The 22,822-nt window shown below is 47.8% G+C and overlaps 2 protein-coding genes across 2 annotated transcripts; both read left to right on the top strand.

Annotated features, from left to right (window-relative positions):
- The first annotated feature begins 2,209 nt into the window (after positions 1 to 2,209).
- On the top strand, positions 2,210 to 15,394 carry PRSS46 (protease, serine, 46). The gene is made up of 4 exons (XM_012654892.1): positions 2,210 to 2,285; positions 5,008 to 5,185; positions 5,362 to 5,618; positions 15,204 to 15,394. The coding sequence occupies exons 1-4, from the start codon at positions 2,210 to 2,212 to the stop codon at positions 15,206 to 15,208; spliced, it is 516 nt and encodes a 171-aa protein (XP_012510346.1). The 3' UTR covers positions 15,209 to 15,394.
- On the top strand, positions 15,255 to 22,318 carry PRSS50 (protease, serine, 50). Its single transcript, XM_012637764.1, has 7 exons — positions 15,255 to 15,454; positions 17,060 to 17,256; positions 17,332 to 17,511; positions 18,874 to 19,036; positions 20,015 to 20,298; positions 21,506 to 21,672; positions 22,082 to 22,318. The coding sequence occupies exons 1-7, from the start codon at positions 15,255 to 15,257 to the stop codon at positions 22,316 to 22,318; spliced, it is 1,428 nt and encodes a 475-aa protein (XP_012493218.1).
- The last annotated feature ends 504 nt before the right edge of the window (positions 22,319 to 22,822 follow it).

Raw genomic sequence — 22,822 nt, 5'->3', positions numbered from 1 at the left:
AGTTTGAGGTTGCTGTGAGCTAGGCTGATGTCACGGCACTCACTCTAGCCAGGGCAACAGAGTGAGACTCTGTCTCAAAAAAAAAAAAAAAATTATAAATGCCTTTAAGGTTATGAATTTGCCTTGGACACGCCCAAGAAGTTTAAAATGCTTTGGTCTAATTATTAGCATTTTCTAAATAATTTATAGAGTGTATTTATTTCCTCAAATTAATTTGGTAAGGTTTATTTTTTAAATATTCAAATGATTTGGCTTATTTTGTTTAAAATCATTGTTTAAAATCGTTGTTTAATTGCATCATGATAAAAAAATGTGACCCACACTAGTTCAGCATTTAGGGAAGTTACTGTGGCTTTCTGAGTAGTCTAATATGCGGTTGATTTTTATAGATATTCCATCCCTCAAAGTCACAGTGAGTTGGAGGAGACTCTGCCACAACAAGTGAGGTTTTTCGATTTCTTATGTATTGCTGATGGATTTTGCTTTATATGTTTGATGTCATTTTACTGGACAGAATTTTATGACGTTATATATCATTGCAATTTGTCTTTTTTCAGCATAACTTGTTTTTCTGTTTAAGTCATTTGTCTTGAATCATTTTCAGAGATGAACATTGCCGTTGCTACTTTTCCTTGCATATACTTAATGTTTTTGCCCATCTTTATCCTCTCACCTTCTTTATGTCACTTTATTTTAGGTGTGTCTCTAGTAAGTAGCATCTGAGTGGGTTTTTTTTTTTTTTTTTACCTAGTGTAAGAATCTTTGTCTTTTAAAAGTATTTAATAGAATTTGTGCATTTACACTGGTTGTGATCACAGATGTGCTTGGTCTTTACTCAGTTGTCTTATTTTGTTTTATTGATTGATTGATTGATTCCCTCCAAAGTATTATTTTCCACAAAGGCAGAAGAGTAGATAGGGTTTCTCTTCTTCTCGAGTTTCTCTCTCCTCTTTCTCTCTCCCCCTTTCTTAGGGAATCTGATTATAGGGATAATATTAATAATTTCCTTGATTTTCTGTAATATTCCTAAAATTAATTTCTTTTGCCTGTTTTTGAATTTCATACAGTCTTTACCCTTTTGTATCTGACTTCTTTCACCCATAATAGGTTTATGAGTGTCATACCTCAGCTGTGTGAGCCGTAGACCGTCCATTCTCACGGCTGTGGAGGGTTCTGTGCGTCTCTCCCACCGCGGGTGGCATTGGGTAGTTTCCAACTAGGGCTCTTCCCAACAGTGCAGCTACAAACAGTCCTGTGCATGTCTCCTGCCACGTGCATGCTGGTTCTAGGGCATACATGCAGGAGTGGCGCCATGGCTTGTGGGGTAGGCACACTTTCTGCTCTGCTAAATGATTCCCAGAGGTTTTCTGCAGTGATCATGCCCATTCATCTCCCCCAGCAGTGCGTGAACCACCTCATTGCCCCACATCCTTGACAGCACTGACAACGGGCTGCATCAGAAGTGGTCTGTCTTCATGACAGTGTGAGAAGCATGGGCTCTTTGGGAGGAGGGATCCTCAGTGGAGTGGTGGGGAGGTGTCCCAAGATGTCATTCGTTCTGCTGATTCATGAAGACCCAAGCTTACAAGCTGCTTCCTCTCAGGAAGCCACCTTCCCAGGCCAGACACGCCTGGACTCCCACCACCCAGGAGCTGTTCTCTTGAAAATACACACCCTGAGGGAAAAAGGAAAACTCCAGTTCCGCCTCAGCCACGCACTACAGGAACTTGTCACCCCCCTGTAGTGCCTTGTTTTCCACACCTCCAAGGAGGCCATCAGAGCGGCTTCATGAAGGAGCCTGGGCTGGGCACCAGGCAGTGTCACAAGCTGGACATTCGGTGCTGTCACAGGCTCAGAACTAGGCACAGGGGCACCATCAAGGCCAAGGCTGGGCACTGGGTGCAGTGCTAAGAGCTGGGCCCAGAAGGCACTGTGTCAGGCCAGGCACCAGGAGCCCTATTCCAGGGAGGTTCCTGACAGCAGCATCACATGAGGTCCTGGCAGGGCCTTGCAATGACCATACTGCCTCCTTCTTAGAGTCTTGCTGCTGCCGTAGCCAGGTAAGTCCCCAGCCCTGGGCCAGAGGCCCACTCCCTGTTGTCCTGAATAAACAAACCACGAGTTCTAGAATCCTCAAGCAGTGGAGATGCCCCTCCCCCTTCCTCCCTTCTGGTTATAAGGAGCTGTGAGGACTGGACATCTGCTTGCCATGACGTGTGGGTCAGGGGATCTTCTCACATCTCCAGTTCCTTCTGCCAGATTAGCAAATCAGCCGTATGTTGAAGGTAGGGCTTCAGGGGCATAGGGCAGAGGCCGGAGGGGGACTGTTTGCCTGGGTGCCTGTGTCAGCTGTCCTCATGCCTGAGGGCCTCCATTTGTCCAGATCCTGATGGGTACATCCTCAGCAGACTGGGGACCCATACAGTGTCGGGGCAGTTCCAATTTCCAGGGTGACCATGAACACATGAGGGAAGAGCCTTATTAAAAATGGGGGAACAAACTGACATCCAAATGAGCTTGTTTGGGAGGCACAGTCATAGGAGAACCAGACTTGTGGTGATGACGTAGTGATATGTGAGTGTCCCCTCTGTTATCAGGCCCTGTTGAGACAGTGTTACAGCTCAACCCTCTGTGAGGGGAGCTTTACCAGTGACCCCATTTCACAGTAGGAAGGCCAGGGTTTACGAGTGGCTTGTGAGTGGTGGAGCCAGGACTCAATACCAGTTTTCAATAGTCTCTTTGGGGGTGAAAAGTTTGGGACCCCAAGTGACAGAGGGTCTCAGGTTCCCACCCCAACTGACTACCACAGGTGATTTTGTGGTAGCAGCGTTGACTCAGGTCACCTGTCAGTTGCCTGTTCTGCTGCTTGGCAGAGAACATGCTGGGGTGGCATCTGTGAATGGGGATGTGGCCCCCATCACTGTGTGACTCCCCCTCCTGGACTAGTGCCTCATTGAATGAGTGACTGAGTGAGTGAATGAATCAATGAATGAATGGGTCGTTTCCTACTCTGAACTGTGCTGTGCTGCCCTCAGGCATCCGTGATGTTTTGGGGTGGCGAGGATGTGTGCAGCTCCACATAGAGGACTTCTGTGCCTATAATGATGTGGGATGGGTGTGGGGACATGACATTACGGGGACAGAGGTCATGCGGCCAATAGATGTCTCCCTGTGACCATGTGTGAGTGTGGGAAATGACATCAGGGTACTGCTTGTAAGTGGAGTGCTCTGACTCTGAACTCCAAGAAGAGGTGGAGGCGGTCTGCAGTGGAATCCATTTGAACCTGAGTACTGTGTATGAAATGGTGACACTGTGCCTGGATCAAGGTTGATCTGTGATGCTTTGCACCCCCAAATAATCTATCATGGCTCCCCCCAGATTTGGCTGATGTACTTGGTGCTGGCACCTCCGGGGCGAATCCTACAAATCCCAGTAAGGCTTTGGGAAAGGAGGTTGGAGTCGACATTGTCCTGGATGTGAGTTCTGAGGAGCTCACTTGAGAGTAGGGAGCACCCAGGTGAAACCTACCCCTGCCTCGGGGGCTGTCACTTTTTAACGTGGTAAAGTTCTTCTGCAGGCTCCGTGCGGCCTCAGCTTGTGGGCAAGGAAAGGGCAAGCCTCTGGAAGCCCTCTCCTTGCTCCCAGTGTGGATCAGTCTTGACTGGGGCAGGCTGTCATCAGAAACAGAAAAGCAGCCATGTACTCACCACAGTGAGAAGGGCTGGAAGAGTGGCTCCCCCTGGGGGAGACAGAAAATAGAACAGCGACGGAAAGGGCCATGGAGGAGGACGGGAAGGTGAGGTGCAGGGCAAGGCAGCACTCCGTGGAGGTGAGGGAGAATGGGGTGCCTGTGATCCATGTGGAAGGCCACTAGTGCAGGGTGAACGCATCTAGCCACAGAAGTCTGTGGCACGGGAACTGGCCAGTTATATCCTGGCACACGCAGGATTAATGAGCCCAAACGTGAATGTTCTGTGACACTTGGAGGGATTTCTATGAGCCAGGGCCGGTAGATGTTTCTGCTCCTATGCACAGGTCACTGTAGATACTACTCTTGCCTGTTGATTCCTATATCCCCTCCACTGCCCCAACTTGCCGCAGACCTGGGGGGCCAGGACTAGCCTTGGCTGCTGATGCTGGTTCCTGACACTCTGCTTGGCACTGCACGCCGTGCTGCCCTGGGAAACGCTTTCTGTAACCAGAACAGCTTGTGATGGTGGAAATTCATGTCCACTTTCACATCTAAGAGGAGGTCCATGATCACATGGAACAGTTTGTTTTGACTAGCCCAAACTTGATAGCAGGCTGGATGAGAAACTTTTTCATTTTTTCTTTAATCTTGGTCTCCAATCCTTGCTGTAGAATCTTTCTCCCTTTCTTATCCTTTATGATGTTTAATTATTAAACACCAGTGCCAATCCAGGCTGGTCCAATTTAAAATCTCAGTCTCATATCCAGGTCAGCACAGCCTCTTCTCCTCCCACCCCTGCTGCTGGGAAATGGATAAGCATCTCTGGTCACTTCCCTGTACGATCACAAAGACCCAGCCCCAGGGCTGTGGCCAGCATCAAGGTGGGCCTGGGGTTGCACAATGCAACATCTATGTCTGTTTCTTTTGGCTACAACAGACATACAGCCCTGCCCACTTGTGCTCTGTCACCTACCCCCAGCTGACAGCTCACTGCTGATGATTCTCTTCTTCACTCCCCCAGCCATCTGTTTGTATAATGATGGGCAGGGATGAGTCTTTGTGTCATGGCTCTTAACAAGCCCTGAAGGGCTCTCTGGTCCCCATTGTTTGGGGACTCTCTTTATAATGTGGGGCACCTGCTGCCTCTGGGTCTCTTGTTGCAGTTTCAAGGAAGTTGGAAAAGCCCCTCCCCATGGGTGCACATGGCAGTGGCTGCTTGTGACAGGGCTGGCAGGCAGTTCTCTCTGCCTCAACAGTCCGCTGTGTACGGGGGTGGGAGGGCAGCCCTTTGCTGCCTGAGAGTCTCTTTCCTCAGGGGCCTGGTTCCTGGCCTGCGGTCACACCAACATATCCTGCAGGATGGTGAAGGGGAAGATGGTGGAGGTAGGGAAGTGGCCATGGCAGGTGAGCATCCTGTTCCTGGGCATGTACATTTGCAGCGGCTCTCTCATCCATCGCCAGTGGGTCCTCACAGCCGCGCACTGCTTAGAGAGGTCAGTCAGGGTGGCCAGCCTGGCCCAGGGACTTTGCTTCCCAGCCTGAGGGGCCCTGGTGTATTTGGGGATCTGGGAGTAGGGGGCCTGGCTGGGTAGCCCGTGCTCAGCCCCTGTCTCTCTAGCCACTCATGGCCTTACTGCTGGCGATCTGCCTCCTACCTGTGACCCTGCAGATCCAAGGACCCCACACAGTACTCCGTGATGGTGGGAGTCCAGCACCTCCCAGAAAATGGCACTCAGCTCCCGCTCACTCGCATCGTGATTCATGAGGATTACGACAATCGCATTTCCCAGGACATTGCCCTCCTGAAGCTCAGGGACGCCATCTTCTGGTCCCCCCTGGTCCAGCCCGTCTGCCTCCCCAACACCAGATTCAAGCCACACATCGGAAACATGTGCTGGGTGATCGGGTGGGGAATGACAGGAAAAGGTGAGTGAAGGCAGGCCGAGGTTCCAAGACACCTGCCTCTTCATTACACAGCCCCATCATGGGCTCATTTGTTCACTCCTTTATTCACTCATTCACTCAGCCAGCAAACATTTCCCGAACACCTACATGTGCCATGCACTATCCTGACCTCCAGATACAAAGATATACACAGTAGTGTAGTGTATAGACACACGTGGCTTGCATGGACCTCAGTTTCCAAAGCTAAATTAAATCCAATGCCAAGCCCTCACCCTGCAGCATGGCAGAAAATTAATCCTTGGCTATTAATGGGACTCCCTGTCTGCAGGTGGTATGAGGGCCATGACCTCAGGAGATACTGAGGCATTGAGGAGGCCTCTTTAGCCATCACTCTCACCAGTTACCTTGAGCCACCCCTAATTCCCAGAGGTCTGGCCCCTATTGGTGCTACCCTGGGGTCCTAGAATCTGGGAGCCTTTTTGGGGTCATGCTTTCCAGGGGGTGCCACAACTCTGAACTCTAGGGTTTTGCCACCTTTTTGGTGGCCGTGGAGCAGTGCTTATCTCCTCACTCTCATAGAACCTGAATTACTGGGGAAATCTCTCCTTGTCCTCATCTGGTGCCTGCATATTGCTCCAAGCCCCTTAAAAGACTTTCGCCTAGTCTTTTTAATGAGCTGGGGATTTTTTGAAATTCAGGCTGTGGGCCCTGGCCTTTATAAATCACTATCCCAGGAAGGGGCCCTCCCTCCCACAGTAGCGAATGTGGCAACTCTGACATGGAGATATGCTGAAAAATTGGCAGGATGATGAGGCAGGCTCTCTCTCTCTTCAGTGAACCCAAAGTTGACTTACAGTCTTCAGGAAGTGGCCGTAAAGATCATAAACAATGAAATCTGCAGTCAACGGTACCGATTCCTCTTCTCCGCGGACCAAAAGTTCCTTGGGAAGGATTTGCTGTGTGCCAGCTCAGAATGGGGCTCAGATACTTGTCAGGTGTGGAGCATGTGGTCTGGGGGCAAGGAGGGGGCTTTCAGGGGTCATGGTTTCCTTTTCACATGGTACTGGGAGACCTTACAAAAATCTCCTTCCCCTTAGCTTCAGTTTCCCAATCCATAAAATAGGAACGAAATATTCTTTGTCCCTGTCTACCACAATGGTAATAATGGTAGTACTTCTCAGGTCATTTAACACTTCTGAATGTCAGCCACATGCCAGCGTCTGGGCCAGGTGCTAGCAGAACCAGTTTTGCATAGATGGCATTGATTCTGCAGGCAGTCTTCTGCCGCTTGCATCTTCTATTCAACATTGTTGTTGAGATTTATCCACATTGATACATGCAGCTTTAATTCATTAATTAATAGCTCTATAATATTCTCTTTTGTGAATGTGCCATGATTTATCCATTCTCTTGTTTATAAACATCGAGGGCATTTCCAATTTTTCCATATCACAAATTCTGCTGCTCTAAATATTCTCACATATATCTCCCTATTTACCTGTTCCAGAATTTCTCAACAGGATGCACCCTGCATGGAACTGGTGGGTCGTAGGCTATATTTACCTTCATCTTTAATAGTCATTGCTAAACTGTTTCCCAAAGTGATTGAGTTAATCTGTATTCTAACAGCTCTGTGTGAGAGTGCCATTGCTCCATATCCTTGACAGCTTTAGTATTAGACGAGAAAATGTTTTCCATTCTGGTGAATGAGAGATGGTACCCCACTGTGGTTGCAATGTGAGTGTCCTCAGTTACTAGTGCAGTTGTGCATCTTTTCATATGTTTATTCACTATTTGTGATTCCTCTTCTATGAATCATTTATTCATATACTTTGCACACTTTTCTAGTGTTTCCCTTGTTCTTTTTATTATTTTTAAATATTCTGGATACGTATTCTACGTTCGTCGTGTATATTGCAAATATCTTCTTCCAGGTTTCAATTTATCTTTTCATTTTGTTTATATTGTCCTTTGCTGAACAGTACTTTAGATTTTATTTTAGTCAAATATATCATGTTTTCCTTTCTGGTTTATGCTTGTGTCTTATTTAAGAAATGCTTCCTTTTCCCAAGATCATAAAGACATTCTCTTATATTTTTTTCCTGAAAGTTTGGAAATTTTGAATTTTCATATTTTGAATCCCCATGGCATTCATTTGTGAATGCTGTAAGATAGTAATCTATTTTTATTTATTTCCTCAAGTGGACTACCGATTGTCCCAGTGCCATTCATTGTAAAAGTCATTTCCTGCACTGCCAGTCTCCATCTCTCTCACATATCAAGGTTCTACGTACACAGGGGCTAAATTCTTGAGTTGGATGCTTAGATAATTTGTTTTCGATCTTCCTTTCTAATACAAGTATTTGAGGCTACAAATTTCCCTCTAAATATTGCATTAGCTTTATGCCACAAATTTTGATATGTAGCATTTTTGTTGTCATCCAATTCTAAATATTTTATATAATTTCCTTTTTATTTCCTTTTTGACCCATGCAAATTTTTATTGTTGTTATTGATTTACAACTCAGTTTCCTTATAGTCATAAAGTGAGTTCTACAGTGATACCAGTTATATGGAATATGTTGAGACTTGTTTGGTGGCCTCGTATGTGAGGGGTTTTTTGTTTTTTGTCTTAAGACAGGGTCTTGCTCTGTTGCCTGGTTAGAGTGCAGTGGCAACAAAAATTTTTAACATTTATTTCATAATTTTCTATCTGTACTAATATGTCTGCTCTCAATTGGGCTTGATTTGGTTTTCTTTTTATGTCTTCTTGAGCAGAAAGATTTATTCTTTCTTGTTTTGTGTTTAAAGCATTTAAGGTTGTGAAATCACCTTTGATTTAAACTTTGAATTTATCTCTTAATTTTCACTGTTGTGATTCCATTGCCATTACTTTATTTAAAAATATTATGTTTTCTGATTTTGGAAGGAAATGCACACATTTTGTAATAAAGAGAGGAATACATAGCTTGCAAAAATTAGAAAATGAAACCTCCCTATAATTGGACTACTTCGAAATTTCTACTCTAGATTGTTTAGTTTATTTCCCTAACATTTCTTTCTGTACATATAAAATCCTAAATAAGTCTTAGAGTTTTTTTTCTGGTTTTTATTTTTAACAAAAGACTGTTATATAATTTTATTCTCCAACTTTAACATTTTTTTACTTAAAATATATCTTGGACTCATTTCTATGTCTATACATATAAATATGTTTCATTCTCCTTAACTGCTGAATAATACTTCTCTCATATGGCTATGTCACAATTATTTAACCATTCTCCTAGTGACAGACATTTGACCTCATTTCAGTATGTTTTTTACTATACCAGAGTAAAAATCTTTGTTCACTTATCTTTTCACATTTGTTCAAGCATTTCTCTAGAGTAAATTTTTGGAAGTATAATTACAAAATGAGTTGTATATACATTTTGGATTTTAATAGATATTGACAAATTAGCCTCCCCAAAGATTTACTCCATTTATATTAACGCCAGCAGTATATGAATGCCGTTTCCTGCATCATCACCAACAGTAGGCATTAGCTATTAACTTCTGTGTTTTGGTAGACTATAACATTCTTATTTTTGTTGTAATGTCATGAAATGGAGAAATTCTGTAAATTACTTCTGTAACGGGATATTAAATAGGAAGTTTCAACAAAGATACCAAAATACATTAAGTATCAGAATCCAAAGAGAGTTGTGTAACTGGTATTCCACTATGTGTGTATCAAAGGGTCAAGGGGATAGAGCAGGAGGTGATTTTGTGAGGATTTCTCTGGAGAGAACTGCTCCTATGAGCTCACCCTTCTCCCTTTAAGGGGATGGGGGGCGGCTGTCCCACAGTTCAAGTCTACTGCAAGTGGTTTCAGTGGGATTGCTCAGAGAGCATGCTGTCAGGGAGTGATGTGTGCCCTGAACCTAGAGAGAGAGGCAGCTGTAAATCCCCTGCACTGTGAGAGAGCACGAGTGGCCGGGAGAGGGTTAAGACAGTTCTCTCCTCTTCACTCTTCTGCTTTAACCTTGGCAGGTGCAGAAGACCAGGGTAGCAAGATGGGGTAGGAGGGGTGGAAGCTAGAGGGACAGGGAGAGTGCAGCCCTCTCTTCTCCCTTTGCAGGCTTCCTGCTTGCCAAAGTCCCAGATGGCAGTGGGGAGTTTTCCTTTAGATCAAGTCTAACATTGTGATTATTAAGTGGAAATGGATCTTCTGATTTCTGAACTGAAATGTTTTTGTGATGCTTGACGCAATTATAGTGATTGTGATTACATTAATCACAGTGAGCAAAAAGTTCTGGTTCTGCTCAAGTCTTTGCCCAGGATCAGAGAAATAACTCACCTTCTAAATAAATGTTAAAGGGACAAAGGGAGTCCAAATAAAATGCTTGCTTTGTTCAATATACCATTTACACTTTCCCATATCTTTTGGCCATGTTCTTCTATTAAACTACTTTTGTTGTTATTGATTTATAAAAACTCTGGATATTATATGCTATAGTAATTAGTGGTAGAGGAGCAGTATGTGTTTTTCAACCTTATTTCAAATGGTTCATAAACACATGTATAATGTGTATATATATACACATACATATGGAGAGACACTACAAAACAAATATAGGAGCCAGGCACGGTGGCTCATGCCTGTAGTCCTAGCTTTTGGGATGCTGAGACAGGAAGGTTGCTTGAGCCCAGGAGTTCAAGGCTGCAGTGAGCTATGATTGCGCCACTGAACTCCAGCCTGGGCAACAGAGTGAGACCCTGTATCTTAAAAAATATATATGGTAAAACAACATTAACAGTTAGTGAATCTGGGTAAAAATATTATACTGGCAACTCTTCTGTAAGTCTCAAATTATTTTGAAATGAAGTTACTCCAAAACTTTGGGTACTGGAAGTGTTAACACTTTGTAAAATGCTTTACAATACTTTACGTTGTTTGTCCATCTTTTACCTTTCTTTGGTGTGGATTTTTCCCCATAGAATTATGTAAAATTTTTTTTTTTTTTTTTTTTTTTTTTTGAGACAGAGTCTCCTCTCTTGCCTGGGCTAGAGTGCTGTGGCGTCAGCCTAGCTCACAGCAACCTCAAACTCCTGGGCTCAAGAGATCCTCCTGCCTCAGCCTCCCAGGTAGCTGGGACTACAGGCACGTGCCACCATGCCCGGCTAATTTTTTTTTTTCTAATTTTTTAGTTGTTTGGCCAATTTCTTTCTATTTTTAGTAGAGACGGGGTCTCACTCTTGCTCAGGCTGGTCTCGAACTCCTGAGCTCAAACGATCTACCCGCTTCGGCCTCCCAGAGTGCTAGGATTACAGGCGTGAGCCACCGCGCCCGGCCTATGTAAAATTTTTATGTGCTCATGTGTCTTATTATTTCCCTTGATGATTTTCAGGATTTTTTTGGCCGTTCTTGGAAATACCTTTCCTACCCTAAGATTAAAAAATTACTTACTCATCATGTTCTAGTGATTTTCTTTAAGCATTTTAATTTTGATTCATCTAGAAGGTAGAGAGAGGGAATGCAGCTTTATTTTTCTCCAGATGGGTAGCACATTATGTAAAAATCTTTTGTTGAATACTTATATGTTTGTGGCTATGAATTAGAAATGCCCCTTTAATTGTATTATAAATTCCCATCTTATATTGGAGTATTTCTGTCATTTACAGCCTCATCCCTATGCCGCCACCTCTCTTTTTAAATTATTGCAGTTTTATAATTCTTTTTTGTATGTAGCAAAAAAGAAGGCAAGTCCTCCTTCATTATTCTTCCTTTACCTGGCTGTTCTCCCACACTCATTCTAAATGAACAATCTTACAATAATGTTATCAAAAAGAAATCCACTTGGGAATTTTGGTGGAAATTAAGAGATTTAGGGAAAACCGCCTCTTTTATTCTGCTCTATTTCTCTATGTTCATAGAGCAGGAGGTTGTAGCTTTTGCCATGTGGTTACTGCATGCTGTTTCTTAAAGTCTATTCCTTGATGTTATATATTATGTTCTTATTGTGAACAGTATATTTTCTTTCATTATATTTTCTGTTTATATTATAGATTTTTGTGTATTCACTTTGTAATAAGCAACCTTTCTGGATCTGGCTGATTTTCTTTAATTTCGTAGGACCAGAGACATATCATCTGCAAATAATGATAAATTTGCCTCCTTTTCAACGTGTACACCTATTTCTTTTCCTTGTCTGATTGCAGATGTCCGGAACTATATTGCAGAAAAACTACTGTCTCCCAGGAGACATTATGTCATTTAATTTTGGTTGTATCTCTTGTAAACAACATAAAGCTGTAAGCTATTTTTTCTCAACACATCTGAGAGACTGTCCTTTAATGCATTTACCAGGAAGACGGGTTTCTTTTGTTCCCCCACTTTATGTTTTAGTTTGATTCATTTTTCTTCATTCTACTTTTCTCCTTTAGTGGTTTAGAAGTTAAATATTCATTCTGCTACTGGTCACCTTATATTTTCCACATGCATACTTAAAATTGAATTATCACATAGAGGTAATCAATGTCTACAGCCTCCTCAGCAGGGCCAGGACTTCCTGCAATTTAACTTTCTTCATTTCTATCCCCTAGAGTTATCCTCTTGTTGAAAGTGTCTGGGAGTTCAGCTTACTGAACTCTTTTATTATATCTAGAAGTTTTTTGTTGACTCTCAGGTTTTCCAGGCCTACACTCATGTGAGCTGCAGTTAGTAATGATTTCACCTCTTTCATTTCTGTTTTTGCTTTTTTCATTGTTTTGGGTCCCTCTCCTCAGAAAAGCCAGGAATCATAGCTATGCTTTCTCCTGTTGTTGATCTCTATGGAAGTGCTTCTCACACTTCATCATGAAGCATTTCATGGTGCTAATTTGGCATACAGTCTGTTGAGGAGAGCCGTTCCCTTCTGGTTTGCAATGCCATTGTATTTCAGGAATGAATGTTCTGCTTTATAAATGTGTTTTATGCAGCTATCAAGATGATTCCATGCTCTAACTCTGTGTGCTGAATTAGTTCTCTGAACGGATTCCTCTTGTCCGTGCACCCTGCATTCCAGGATTACTCCTCCCTGGTCACAGTGTACTTTTATTTCATTCATCTGTTGTATTCAGATTCATAATATCTTTTTTTAGAACATGTTTTAATTTATTTATTCATCCAACAGACATTGTGTGCTGGGCTCTGGGCCAGGCATGGGATAACACTGGGCCAGGAAACGTATTGGCCTTGGGGAACAAATAGTCCCACGTGGCACAATCCATGCCCTTTTATTTTTTTTGCCCTCCACTGAGGCTGGGCTCCACTTTAGGATAATTGAAGGCACCCCCTTTGTCAAATGATAGCATCAGGACTATGCTTCACTTGAAAAGTATTTGTCCATGTTCTGGAACATTTGAAATAACAAATTATCTCCTCCTTGAACATTGGATAGAGGTTGCCTGTGAAACCATATCGGCCTGCTCTCCTTTGAGTGGTTGTTCTTGGGCAATATTTTAAGTTCTTTTGCCTATAGTGATTGGACTTGTCAGGCTTTCTGTCTAACTTTAAATTAGTTTAAACGATTTGCATTTTCTTAGGACTTATTCATTTCATGCAGAATTTAAATCAATAAAGAGGAAGTTGTAAATAGTCTTGAGATTCTGAGAAAGTAAATTTTCCCTGAATGTGGTACTAGTTTCTTTTCTACTCAAACCATAAGTGTTTGCATTTTCCTTCTTTTGCTGTTTTTCTTGGTAAGACTTACAAGGTATTTATGTATTTTGTTGTTGTTGTTGTTTAAGAACAAGCTATTGATTTCATTTCTCAAATCTATGATTTTTCTCCTTTCTAATGCGTAAATTATCCCTTTTGTCTTTATTAATTTCAAGCATCTTGAGCTGAAGTGCACTGATAAACAATTGATGATAAGAATGAATAATTTATTTTCATTCTCTCTTATTTGATATTAAAAGTATTTTAAATTAGGACTCTCCTGTGTGCCCACATCCCATGCAATATGTGGATTTTAATTCTGTTTTTACTTTAACATTTTTGAAAGTTAATTTGTTTTTCATTGATGGAGTGGTTCACATTTTGTTATTGAATTCTGGTTTTATTTTGCTGTGGTAAGATAATGTCTACATACAATGGATATCTCTCTCTCTCTCTCTCTCTCTCTCTCTGTTCACCCCCCCATCCCTTTCTCTCTTTCTCTCTTCTCTGTTTCTCTGGGACTATAGAGTCCAGTCAGTCATATCTTTAAGCAAGGGCCCTCACACCATCATCATCAGCTTAGTTATCACTAGCTTCATCTTCCATTCTCCCTGCCCCGAAAGACACCCACTCAAATCTTTCTAATCCGTGTTCTTAAAGATGTCTGTATCGTTATAAAATACATAGTGTTGCTATGTGTGTATTTTAATTTTAATTTTAATTTGCTATGTGTGTATTTAAATTAAAATATTGTGCTCCACATCCCCTCCTATAATTGTTTATTGTATTGTGCTCCACATCCCCTCCTATAATTGTTTATTGAGGAGTCTCAATTTGTTAAGGTATTCACATTAAATGGTTTTATTCTTTCGAATAATTGCCCCCACATACCCTATGTCAAACCTTCCTCCCTCCCCCAAACATCATTTTGGGCAGAGTTCATAATTTTCAATCACTTTCAGTTATTAAACACCACGTCCCATTAAAAGTTTCAATTTAAGAATCTATTGGATGTAAACCTCTCTGCTGCTTCTAGGGGATGTGTCCCTGCCTTGCTAAGAGGTCAGGGAGCTGGCAATGGGGTAATCTCCTGGCCACGAACACCCTCATACCTCCCCCAATAATCTTTCTCTGCTTGTTATTTTTAAGAGTTCTTGCCAGCTCACCCATGCATTTAAAATGATAGTTTTTTAAAATCCCACATTTTTAGTTATCTTTAGCAATAGGTTTATTAGGGTATCTTGTCTTCCATATTGCAGGAACCTGAGAATTGACATTTTTACATTGTTTTAAGTTGTCTCTCCTATGAACAATGGTATATCTGTACGTTAATATAGGTCTTCTTTTATGTTCTCAGGCAAAGTTTTATTAATTTTTTCTTCCAGGGTCTTATGTACTCTTTATTAGATTACGTCCTGTAAATATTGGTTTGCATTATGTTTAAAAAATAAATATAATGAGTTATTTTCCTGACATAAAATTTTCCAACATTACAGAAGAGTATAAAGACAGTTTTAAAAAATCATAAGAAACCCACCATCACCAGAAATAACAGCTATGACCTTTTGATATGTCATCGTAACATTGTTCTATATGCACCCATGTCTGCACAAAAAGAGGGCAGCTGGTTTGTATTTCAAACAGCTCACTCTGCAAGCAGGGTTGTAGGAAAGAAGGCAACCAAGGGCAACGCCTTGGAGGCCCACCAAGATTTGAGGGGAAGACAGAGGAGGGGACTGGGGAATTACAGTCAGAGGGTAGTTGGCAGGAGAATGAAGAGAGAGGTCAGCATGGTCCCCAGTGCAGAGCCATGTGTCACAAAGCTCATCCTTGGGGACAGCATGGGCCTGATATGGCTCAGGCTGAGGAGGCCCTCCTGAGGCCATGCTTATGCTACATATCCCCTCCCTTCCTCTCCTCTGCAGGCTAACTCTGGCAGCTCCCTTGTCTGCCAAGTGAACAAGACCTGGATCCAGATGGGAGTTGTGAGCTGGAGCTTTAGCTGCAGCCGGCGCCAGTTCCCAGGCATCTACACCAGTACCTCCTACTTCACCCACTGGATCAGGACTCAGATCGCTGACATGAGGTTCCTCAGTAGGGCTGGCCCTGCCTTCCTGAGCCCCATCTTCCTCACTGGCTACATCCTGCTGGTCTCCTTGGGCTCCCTGTGGCTCCTGTGAGCTGTGATTTCAGCATGGGCCCTCCTGGAGGCTGCCTTCCTCCTCTCTGCTCTGCCCCCAGGAGAAGTAGAGACCAGAAGTTGCACAGGATGGCAGAGCAGAGTGACCTTGGGGGAGGAGCCCAGAGCCACTGTGTTTTCAGTTGTTCAGTGAAGGTTCTCTTGAACTTTGAGCCACTGATGTCGTCATCTTTCTTCTTGACTTTGGCGGGAGCCCTTCAGAATGTCCCGCACCCCACTGTCCTGGCTGGCCTCTCAAACTGAGCCTTCCCTAATAGTCTTACCCCATGTCTGTCTTGTGCTTGTTGTGTGACCTTGGGAGAGTGTTCCCCTTTCTGAGCTTCTGCCAAACGGGTTGCAGCCCCTGCTTAGTTATCCCAGCACTCCAGCAATCCCTCAGGGCCCCACAACCCTGCCCTGGGTATTTGATGAACACTTTCCCTCAGGCCTTCCTGCAAGGGTTGGCTTTTTCCCAAGAAACTCACAATGGCCAGATCACAGACCCACACTGTGGACCATGTTCCAGAACCTACGGGCCTCTCCCAACGTCTCCTATCCTCCCCTAAGGGTCTGCAGAATCTGACCAGTTCCTCCTCCCTCCCTGGCAAGGGTGGGTGGTGTGGGGACAGGGCAGAGTGCCTGCTTGGATGGTGAATGTGTGATGTGACTGTACCCTGAGCTCCTGAGATGTTGTCAGCGACTTCCTTTGGACTCCAGAGAGCAAAGAAGGCTGGCCCAAGCCAGCCAGACTGAGGACGGAGCCCTGCTCCCTGTGTGAGGTAGTGAGGGTGCCCCTCAGGCTCAGGACGCCTCAGGTTCAGAGCAGCCAGCCACCCTGCCCCGTGGGGCCCCAGAAGGGAGTGGTGCTGTCTTTTCAGAGACTGGAATGGACAGCTCGAGTGTCTCCCCCAGACTACTTTTTAAATGTATTATCTGTCTGTGGCATTGAAACACCAAAATGCTAACATGCAAAGTGACCTCCTGCTCCCACAATGGCTTAGTGGTAACCATCACTCTTTCTCCGTGGACGATCCCTTCGCCGATGCCACCTTTCCTAAGCAGTACACAGACGGATCGGTGAAGCAAGGACATCTGCTGAATGGAGGTGGGGGGCACATAGTAGCTTAAAATGATACAGTCTTTACAAATCATTACTTAAAACAGGTTAATCTGCTTAATTTCAGTGCTGGGGCAAAGTCCCATTGTCGTTACCAGGCTGGAGGGAAGATGGGGCCACTTGGAGAGTCTCGGGGGTTTGGTCTTCATTCCACTACATGAGATGGAGGGTGACAGCATGAACCAGTCCAGGGCAACTGGCAGAGGGCTGGGGAGGTCCAGGAACTGGCCGAGGTTAGGTCGAACGACCCCAGAAAACTGCTTGGCCCCGCGGAGGTAGAGGAGGAGGGGCCGAGGAGGGCGGGCGTAGCCCGAAACATGGCGGTCAGCCGGCCCGCCGGGCCAGAGTAGGGCTTGGGAGGCGACAGAGTGGCCGGTCGCTAGGGGCGCCCTCGCGGGCGGACACTGGGAGCGCCGTGGAGGACGGTCCCTGGGGGGCGCCCGCGCAGGCTGGGCACCGGGAGCGCCCTGAGTCACCCGCGCCAGAGGCCACTGCGTGGGGCCAAGCGGGGGCGCCATCCGGGGCGCGCACCAGGGCGCGGTGGAGAGGCGCAATCGCGGCCACCGCGGGATGGAGCCCAGGTGCGGGACACGGGCCCGCGGGCAGCGCCCACGGACGTCTGCCGCCATCCACACCCGCGCCCTTTTGTTGCTGCTGCTGCTGCTGTTGCTGCGGCCCGCTGGTGAGCCTCGTGTCCCCACTCCCCGACTCAGCCTTGCCAGCCAGCCCCATCTCATGCGCTCGTGTCCTTCCGCAGGTTGCTTAGGCTCAGAGCAAGCTCCAGGGGCTCTGTCCGCAGCCGCCCCGGCCGACCCCGGGGTCCTCTGCTCTCCCAAGGCCAGCTGTCCCTCAGACCTGCCTCGCCTTGCTCAGGAGTCCCCGACCACGACCACCGTCCCGACGCAGTCCTCTGTTTCTGAACCCGTCTTACACCCCTGTGAGTACCATGGACTCCATAGGGCAAGGAAGATGTCTGAGGAGTCTTAAAGACCTTTGATCCCAGAGGCAGAAGGGACAGGGGAGGAAGGGGCAGGGGAGTGGGGGTAAAAGACACCTTCCTTCTACTAGTGTTAATTGAGCTCTTATTGTGGGCCAGTTCCTGGTCCTCCCTGGAGGAATGGACCTTCAGCGACGAGGTAGGAGGCAGGAAAGTCAGAGGAGCTTTGGATGGGCAGCATTTCCCCGCCTCCCTGAGCTGGCTGTGGGGCCGGCGGCTTCTCCTCCTGCTCCAGGCCTGACTTGGCCTGCCCCTGACCCAGGCCCCCAGCCAGAGACCTTGGGACTCTCCAGCACGGCTTTCAGGACTGGGCTGTGTGAACCTTCCTGTGGTGTCTGCGGGGCCTGTGTGTAAGATGTTCTCTTGAGCAGTGGCTTAAGCATGTTTAACTGAGACTCACATAAGAAATACTTACTCTGGGACTCCGCGCATACCATTTAACCGCCACAGAAAGTCTCATGGACAGGATCTAGCAGTACTCTGTGCTGTGCCTGCTAACATTCTCTTTCGTATCATGGCCCACTTATGTTGATTGTACCATCTACTAATCCATCTGGAGAACACCTAGGAGCAGGACTGCTGGGGTGTTGGATATGTGCATCTTCAATTGAAAAAACTGCTTCCCAAGGTGGCTGCAGCAATTGACACTCCCACCAGTGGTGGATTCTGGGGTGCTAATCCTCACCAGCACTCGGGATCAGAGACATTAGTTTTTGTCAGGCAGGTGATATGGAGCAGAAGCTCATTATAATGCAAGTTTGCATTTCCTTGAGGACTGACAGGGCTGGGCAACTCTATGGTCATTTGCTGCTGGGGATTCCTCCTTGAGATATGCCTGTTCATACACATTGTCTATTTTTCTGTTGGGTTGTCCATTTTTCTCTCACCGAATCACAGGAGGGTGTTCCCAGTGGAGGGAGGGGGTCTGCCTTGGCCGAAGCTGGGGGCATGGTGAGGATGGAACCAGATGGAAACACAGATGAGTTTGTGAAGGGTTTGGCTGGAGCTGAGGGCGTGCTGGGCAGGACAAAGGGGCCAGTGGTACACCGGGCTGGTCAGCTGGGGATGCTTTTGGGCCCGGGCTATGGGAACAGGGAGGGAGATACCTGGGCAGTGCCGAGGCCCTCCTGAGGCTGGAGACCCCAGTCCATATGTGGACAGCATCATTCTGTGGTGAGAAGTGGAAAAGGAGCACCACTTGGATGGGTGCAGGCCAGTGGCTGGAGAGGTGGGAGGTCAGGTGGAGAGGGTGGGGTACAGGGAAGGGCCCATCCCTTATCAAGCTCTCACTTTCCTCCTCAGCCTGTGGCTTCTCCTACGAGTCAGACCCCACCCTCAGGTACCCAGAGGCTATGGCTCGGCGGTGGCCATGGATGGTCAGTGTGCGGGCCAATGGCACACATATCTGCGCAGGCACCATCATTGCCTCCCAGTGGGTGCTGACTGTGGCCCACTGCCTGATCCAGTGAGTTGGGGCCCAGGTGGGGCGGGTGGAGAGGCCCAGTCACCCTGCCCACCTGGTCTGTCAGCGGCTATAGCAGCTATGCCTTCCTTGGAACCCCACAATCCCAGCCCCACCTCACCCTGGCTCCTAGCAGGTGGGGGCTGGGTCTTATGAATTCCTTGCCGGAGGCCAGTCTTTTGAGTGTTCCCACCCTGTGCTCCCCTCACCTGGCCCTCAGTCTTGTGCATTCATTCCACAGATAGGGAATGGAGGCTCAGAAGCCATTTTTCTGGCCTCTTGCCTCCTCTCCTCAGGAGGGAAGTCCTAGTGCTTTCATTACACCCGCCCTGGTCCCACTTCCTCATTCCCTCCTTTTTTCAATCAACAGTCTTTGACACTCCTTTGAGCCAGGCCCTGGCCTGGGCACTGGGGGCAGAGAGGGGATGGACCATTCCTCTCAGCTCGGTAGGGGAGAAGATAGATGCTCACAAGGGAGTTTGGTCGGTGTGGGGACAAAGAATGGGTATGCTGATGTTCCGGGGCCAGGGGACTGGCTGTGAGAGCTGACCAGTGGAGAAGCATGTTCCAGGCCTAAGGGCCAACACAGACTTCAAGGGGAATGCCAGGAATGGCAGTCAGAGAACAAGGCCATGGCCGACGCCACAGGGCCTCTTTCCCTCTCAGGGCTCAACAGAGTCTAGCATTTGGAACCAGAGCAAACTGGGTCCGTATCCCAGTTCTACTGCCTCCTAGCTGTGCATCCCTGAGCAGGTCACTGGGCTTCTCTGAGTCTCAGTTTCCTCCTCCATAAAATGAAGGGCTGTGAGGACTGGACCACAGAGTGCAGGGCCCTGTTCACATCTGTTGTGAGGAGTAGGCTCAGGGGGCTGGAAACAGGGGTGGGCCTGCCAGGATTTACTCAGAGGGCAGGAAGGCAGGGGCTGGAGGCGGGGGTGGGCCGCCTGGAGCTGACTGCAGGCTCCCTCATGGTTCCCCTAGGCATGATGTTTTCTATTCAGTGAGGGTGGGGAGTCCATGGATTGACCAGGTGACGCAGACTACCTCCGACGTCCCAGTGCTCCAGGTCATTGTGAACAGCAGGTACCGGGCGCGGCGGTACTGGTCCTGGGTTGGCCGGGACAACAACATCGGCCTCCTCAAGCTCGAGCAGATGCTCCAGTACAACAATTATGTCTGGCCCATCTGCCTGCCTGGCTTGGACTATGTGCTAAAGGACGATTCCCTCTGCACTGTGACGGGCTGGGGACTTCCCAAGGCTGATGGTGAGTCAGAGCCTCCCCAGACCAGGGTGGGTGGTGTGAGAGAGGGCCTGGGTGCAGGCCAGGGTGCCACCATAAGAGGGGCTTCTGAGCACCTTCCCCAGGGAGCCCACTGCCTCTGGGACCTTCCTTTTGGGCTCTCATCTCTGAGGTCTCCTTTCTCTTGAGGGTCTCAGCAGTGGACACATCACAGCCGTTCAGGCCTCAGAGGACCCTGATTGCCCCCGAATCCTCAGCCAGACCAGGGCATGTAAACAGAACTCCCTCGAAGGCAGGGCACAGAGTAGTATCTCGCAGTCCACACACAAGCCCAGGGTATCCACAACTCAAAGCAGAGTGTACGAAGCGAGGGGAGCGGGGTTCTGTGTCTGGAGAATGCTCCCGGAAGGCTCCTTATGGCCAGCTAGGGACAGTCTGCACCTGGAGGTCGGGAATCACTTGGGGTCTGCTCATGGTTCCTTCCTTCCCTCAGTGGGCCTCAGTCCCTCGTCACCCCAATTTAGGAGCAAGGCTCTAAGAGCAGACATATTCTCTCAGGCCCATCCAGTGGTTCATTTCCTGACGGAGCCTAGGAATGCCCACTCCTGTCAGGGAGCCCCTGACCCACAAGAGAGGTGCCCTTCCCTGTGGGAACCATCTTACCCCAGAACAGCTCACAGCGGATTTAGCTCACGTGGGAGGAGGTAGGGGTGACTTTGTCAACCCTGCCATGGCCTGTCTGGGGAACGGCTGGGAACAGCCTGAAGTCTCCTACCTGCTGGGAGCTCAGGCCAAGGACACAGACACACTGGTGGGGGAGGGGAGAAGAGGAATCAGTGCCTGGGATCTGTGGAGGGGGCTGGGAAAGCTCAGTGGGGGAGGGCTTGACCAACAGGAGGGATTTAGACTGAAAGGCTTGACAGGCATTTGGGATGGAAGGAATGGCAAAGCCAAGATGCTGAGATGAGGACAGAGGAGATGCTAAGAGGACTCGGTGGATTGGGCTTTGCAGAAAGCAAGAGCAGGTCCAGCAAGGCCAGATCATGAGGGCAGCCTGCTCTGGGGTCTCTGTATCAAGGGCCCTTGAGGGGTTCCAGCTAGAATGGGGCGTGTGCCGGGAGAGATCTCCATGGCCACTGTGTGGCAAGTAGAGGAGGCTCAGGAAGTGGGGAAGAGCAGAGAGAGGATGGGGACGAGGCTGGTGGCACCTGAATGGGGCGCTGTCCCACAGGCGTGTGGCCCCAGTTCCGGACCATTCAGGAGAAGGAGGTCACCATCCTGAACAGCAAGGAGTGTGACGACTTCTACCACAGGTTCTCCAAAATCCCTTCCCTGGTTCAGATCATCACCTCCAAGATGATTTGTGCAAAGGACGTCAGCAGGGAAGAGTTCTGCTATGTAAGCACACCTCCCAGCGCACTCACCTCTGAGGGCAGCTGGCCAAGGTGGGGAGGGGCGTGGAGAGGGACCTGAGGGGTGCAGGGTGGGGCAGGGAATGGAGGGAGGGGACCGTCGGATATGGGCGAGGGGCATGGGGTAGAGGATGGGACGAGAGAGGCAGGGGTCAGGAGCGGGCATGGAGGTTGGAGGTATGGGGGGCTGGGGAGAGATGGAGGGTGTGTGCTAAAGAGGGGAGATGAAGCCCTTTGAGAAAGATCTGGGTCCAGAGCGCCTCTCACCTGTGTCAACACTGCGGGGGGACTGTGGAGGACCTGTGTGAGGGCAGTCTGCTTGTCCCTTTCTGGGTCACACCTTCCTCAGGCCTCGCCTGGCTTCCCTGACCCATTTTACTCCCCCTTCCCCACAGGAGGTATCTGGGGAGCCTTTGGTCTGCTCCATGGAGGGCACGTGGTACCTGGTGGGAATGGTCAGCTGGGGCGCAGGCTGCAAGAAGAGCCAGGCCCCGCCCATCTACCTGTACATCTCCTCCTATCAACACTGGATCTGGGACCGTCTCAACGGGCAGCCCCTGGCCATGCTGGCCCCATCCAGGGCCCTGCTCCTGGCGCTACCACTGCCCCTCAGCCTCCTTGCTGCTCTCTGACACTCTGTGCCCCTTCCCTGGTGTGTCCTCCCTCACCCAGGCCCCCTTGCCCTTGTGCTCAGGATGCTGCAGGTGCAGCTCTCATAGCCCTGCAAGGCAGGGCAGAGACCAGGTGCTCAATTAAACACTTCTCTTTCCTGTGCCTCCTTTTTCCTGGGCCTTGGAGACCCCTCACTTTCTGGGCCTGCTCTAGTGGTAGACAGGTGAACAAGGGGATGGAGTGGGGAATTCTGGGCAGTTTATACTGACAAGTGCAAAGTCCCCAGGATCTGCCTCCATCCAAAGGTTTGGGGTGGCTCCTGCAGCAGGTGGATGAAGTGTGAAGGGGTCAGATGATGGAGGGGTCAGATGATGGAGAGCCTAGAACATACTGCCCAGGCCAAAGCTGGGGCTGCCAGGAAACAGCTTGAGGCTGGGATAAGGGTGCAGCTCTGTCTGGGATGGAAGGTGAGTGTGTTCTTTCTGTGGTACTTTGGTGGGAATCAGGCTCTCCTTGACCTTGGC

This window comes from Propithecus coquereli, unplaced genomic scaffold, assembly GCF_000956105.1.
Source record: "Propithecus coquereli isolate 6110/MARCELLA unplaced genomic scaffold, Pcoq_1.0 Scaffold1, whole genome shotgun sequence".
NCBI classification, from domain to species: Eukaryota; Metazoa; Chordata; class Mammalia; order Primates; family Indriidae; genus Propithecus; species Propithecus coquereli.
The sequence above is the reverse complement of the archived record's forward strand: the minus strand, read 5'-3'. Positions and strand labels throughout refer to the sequence as shown.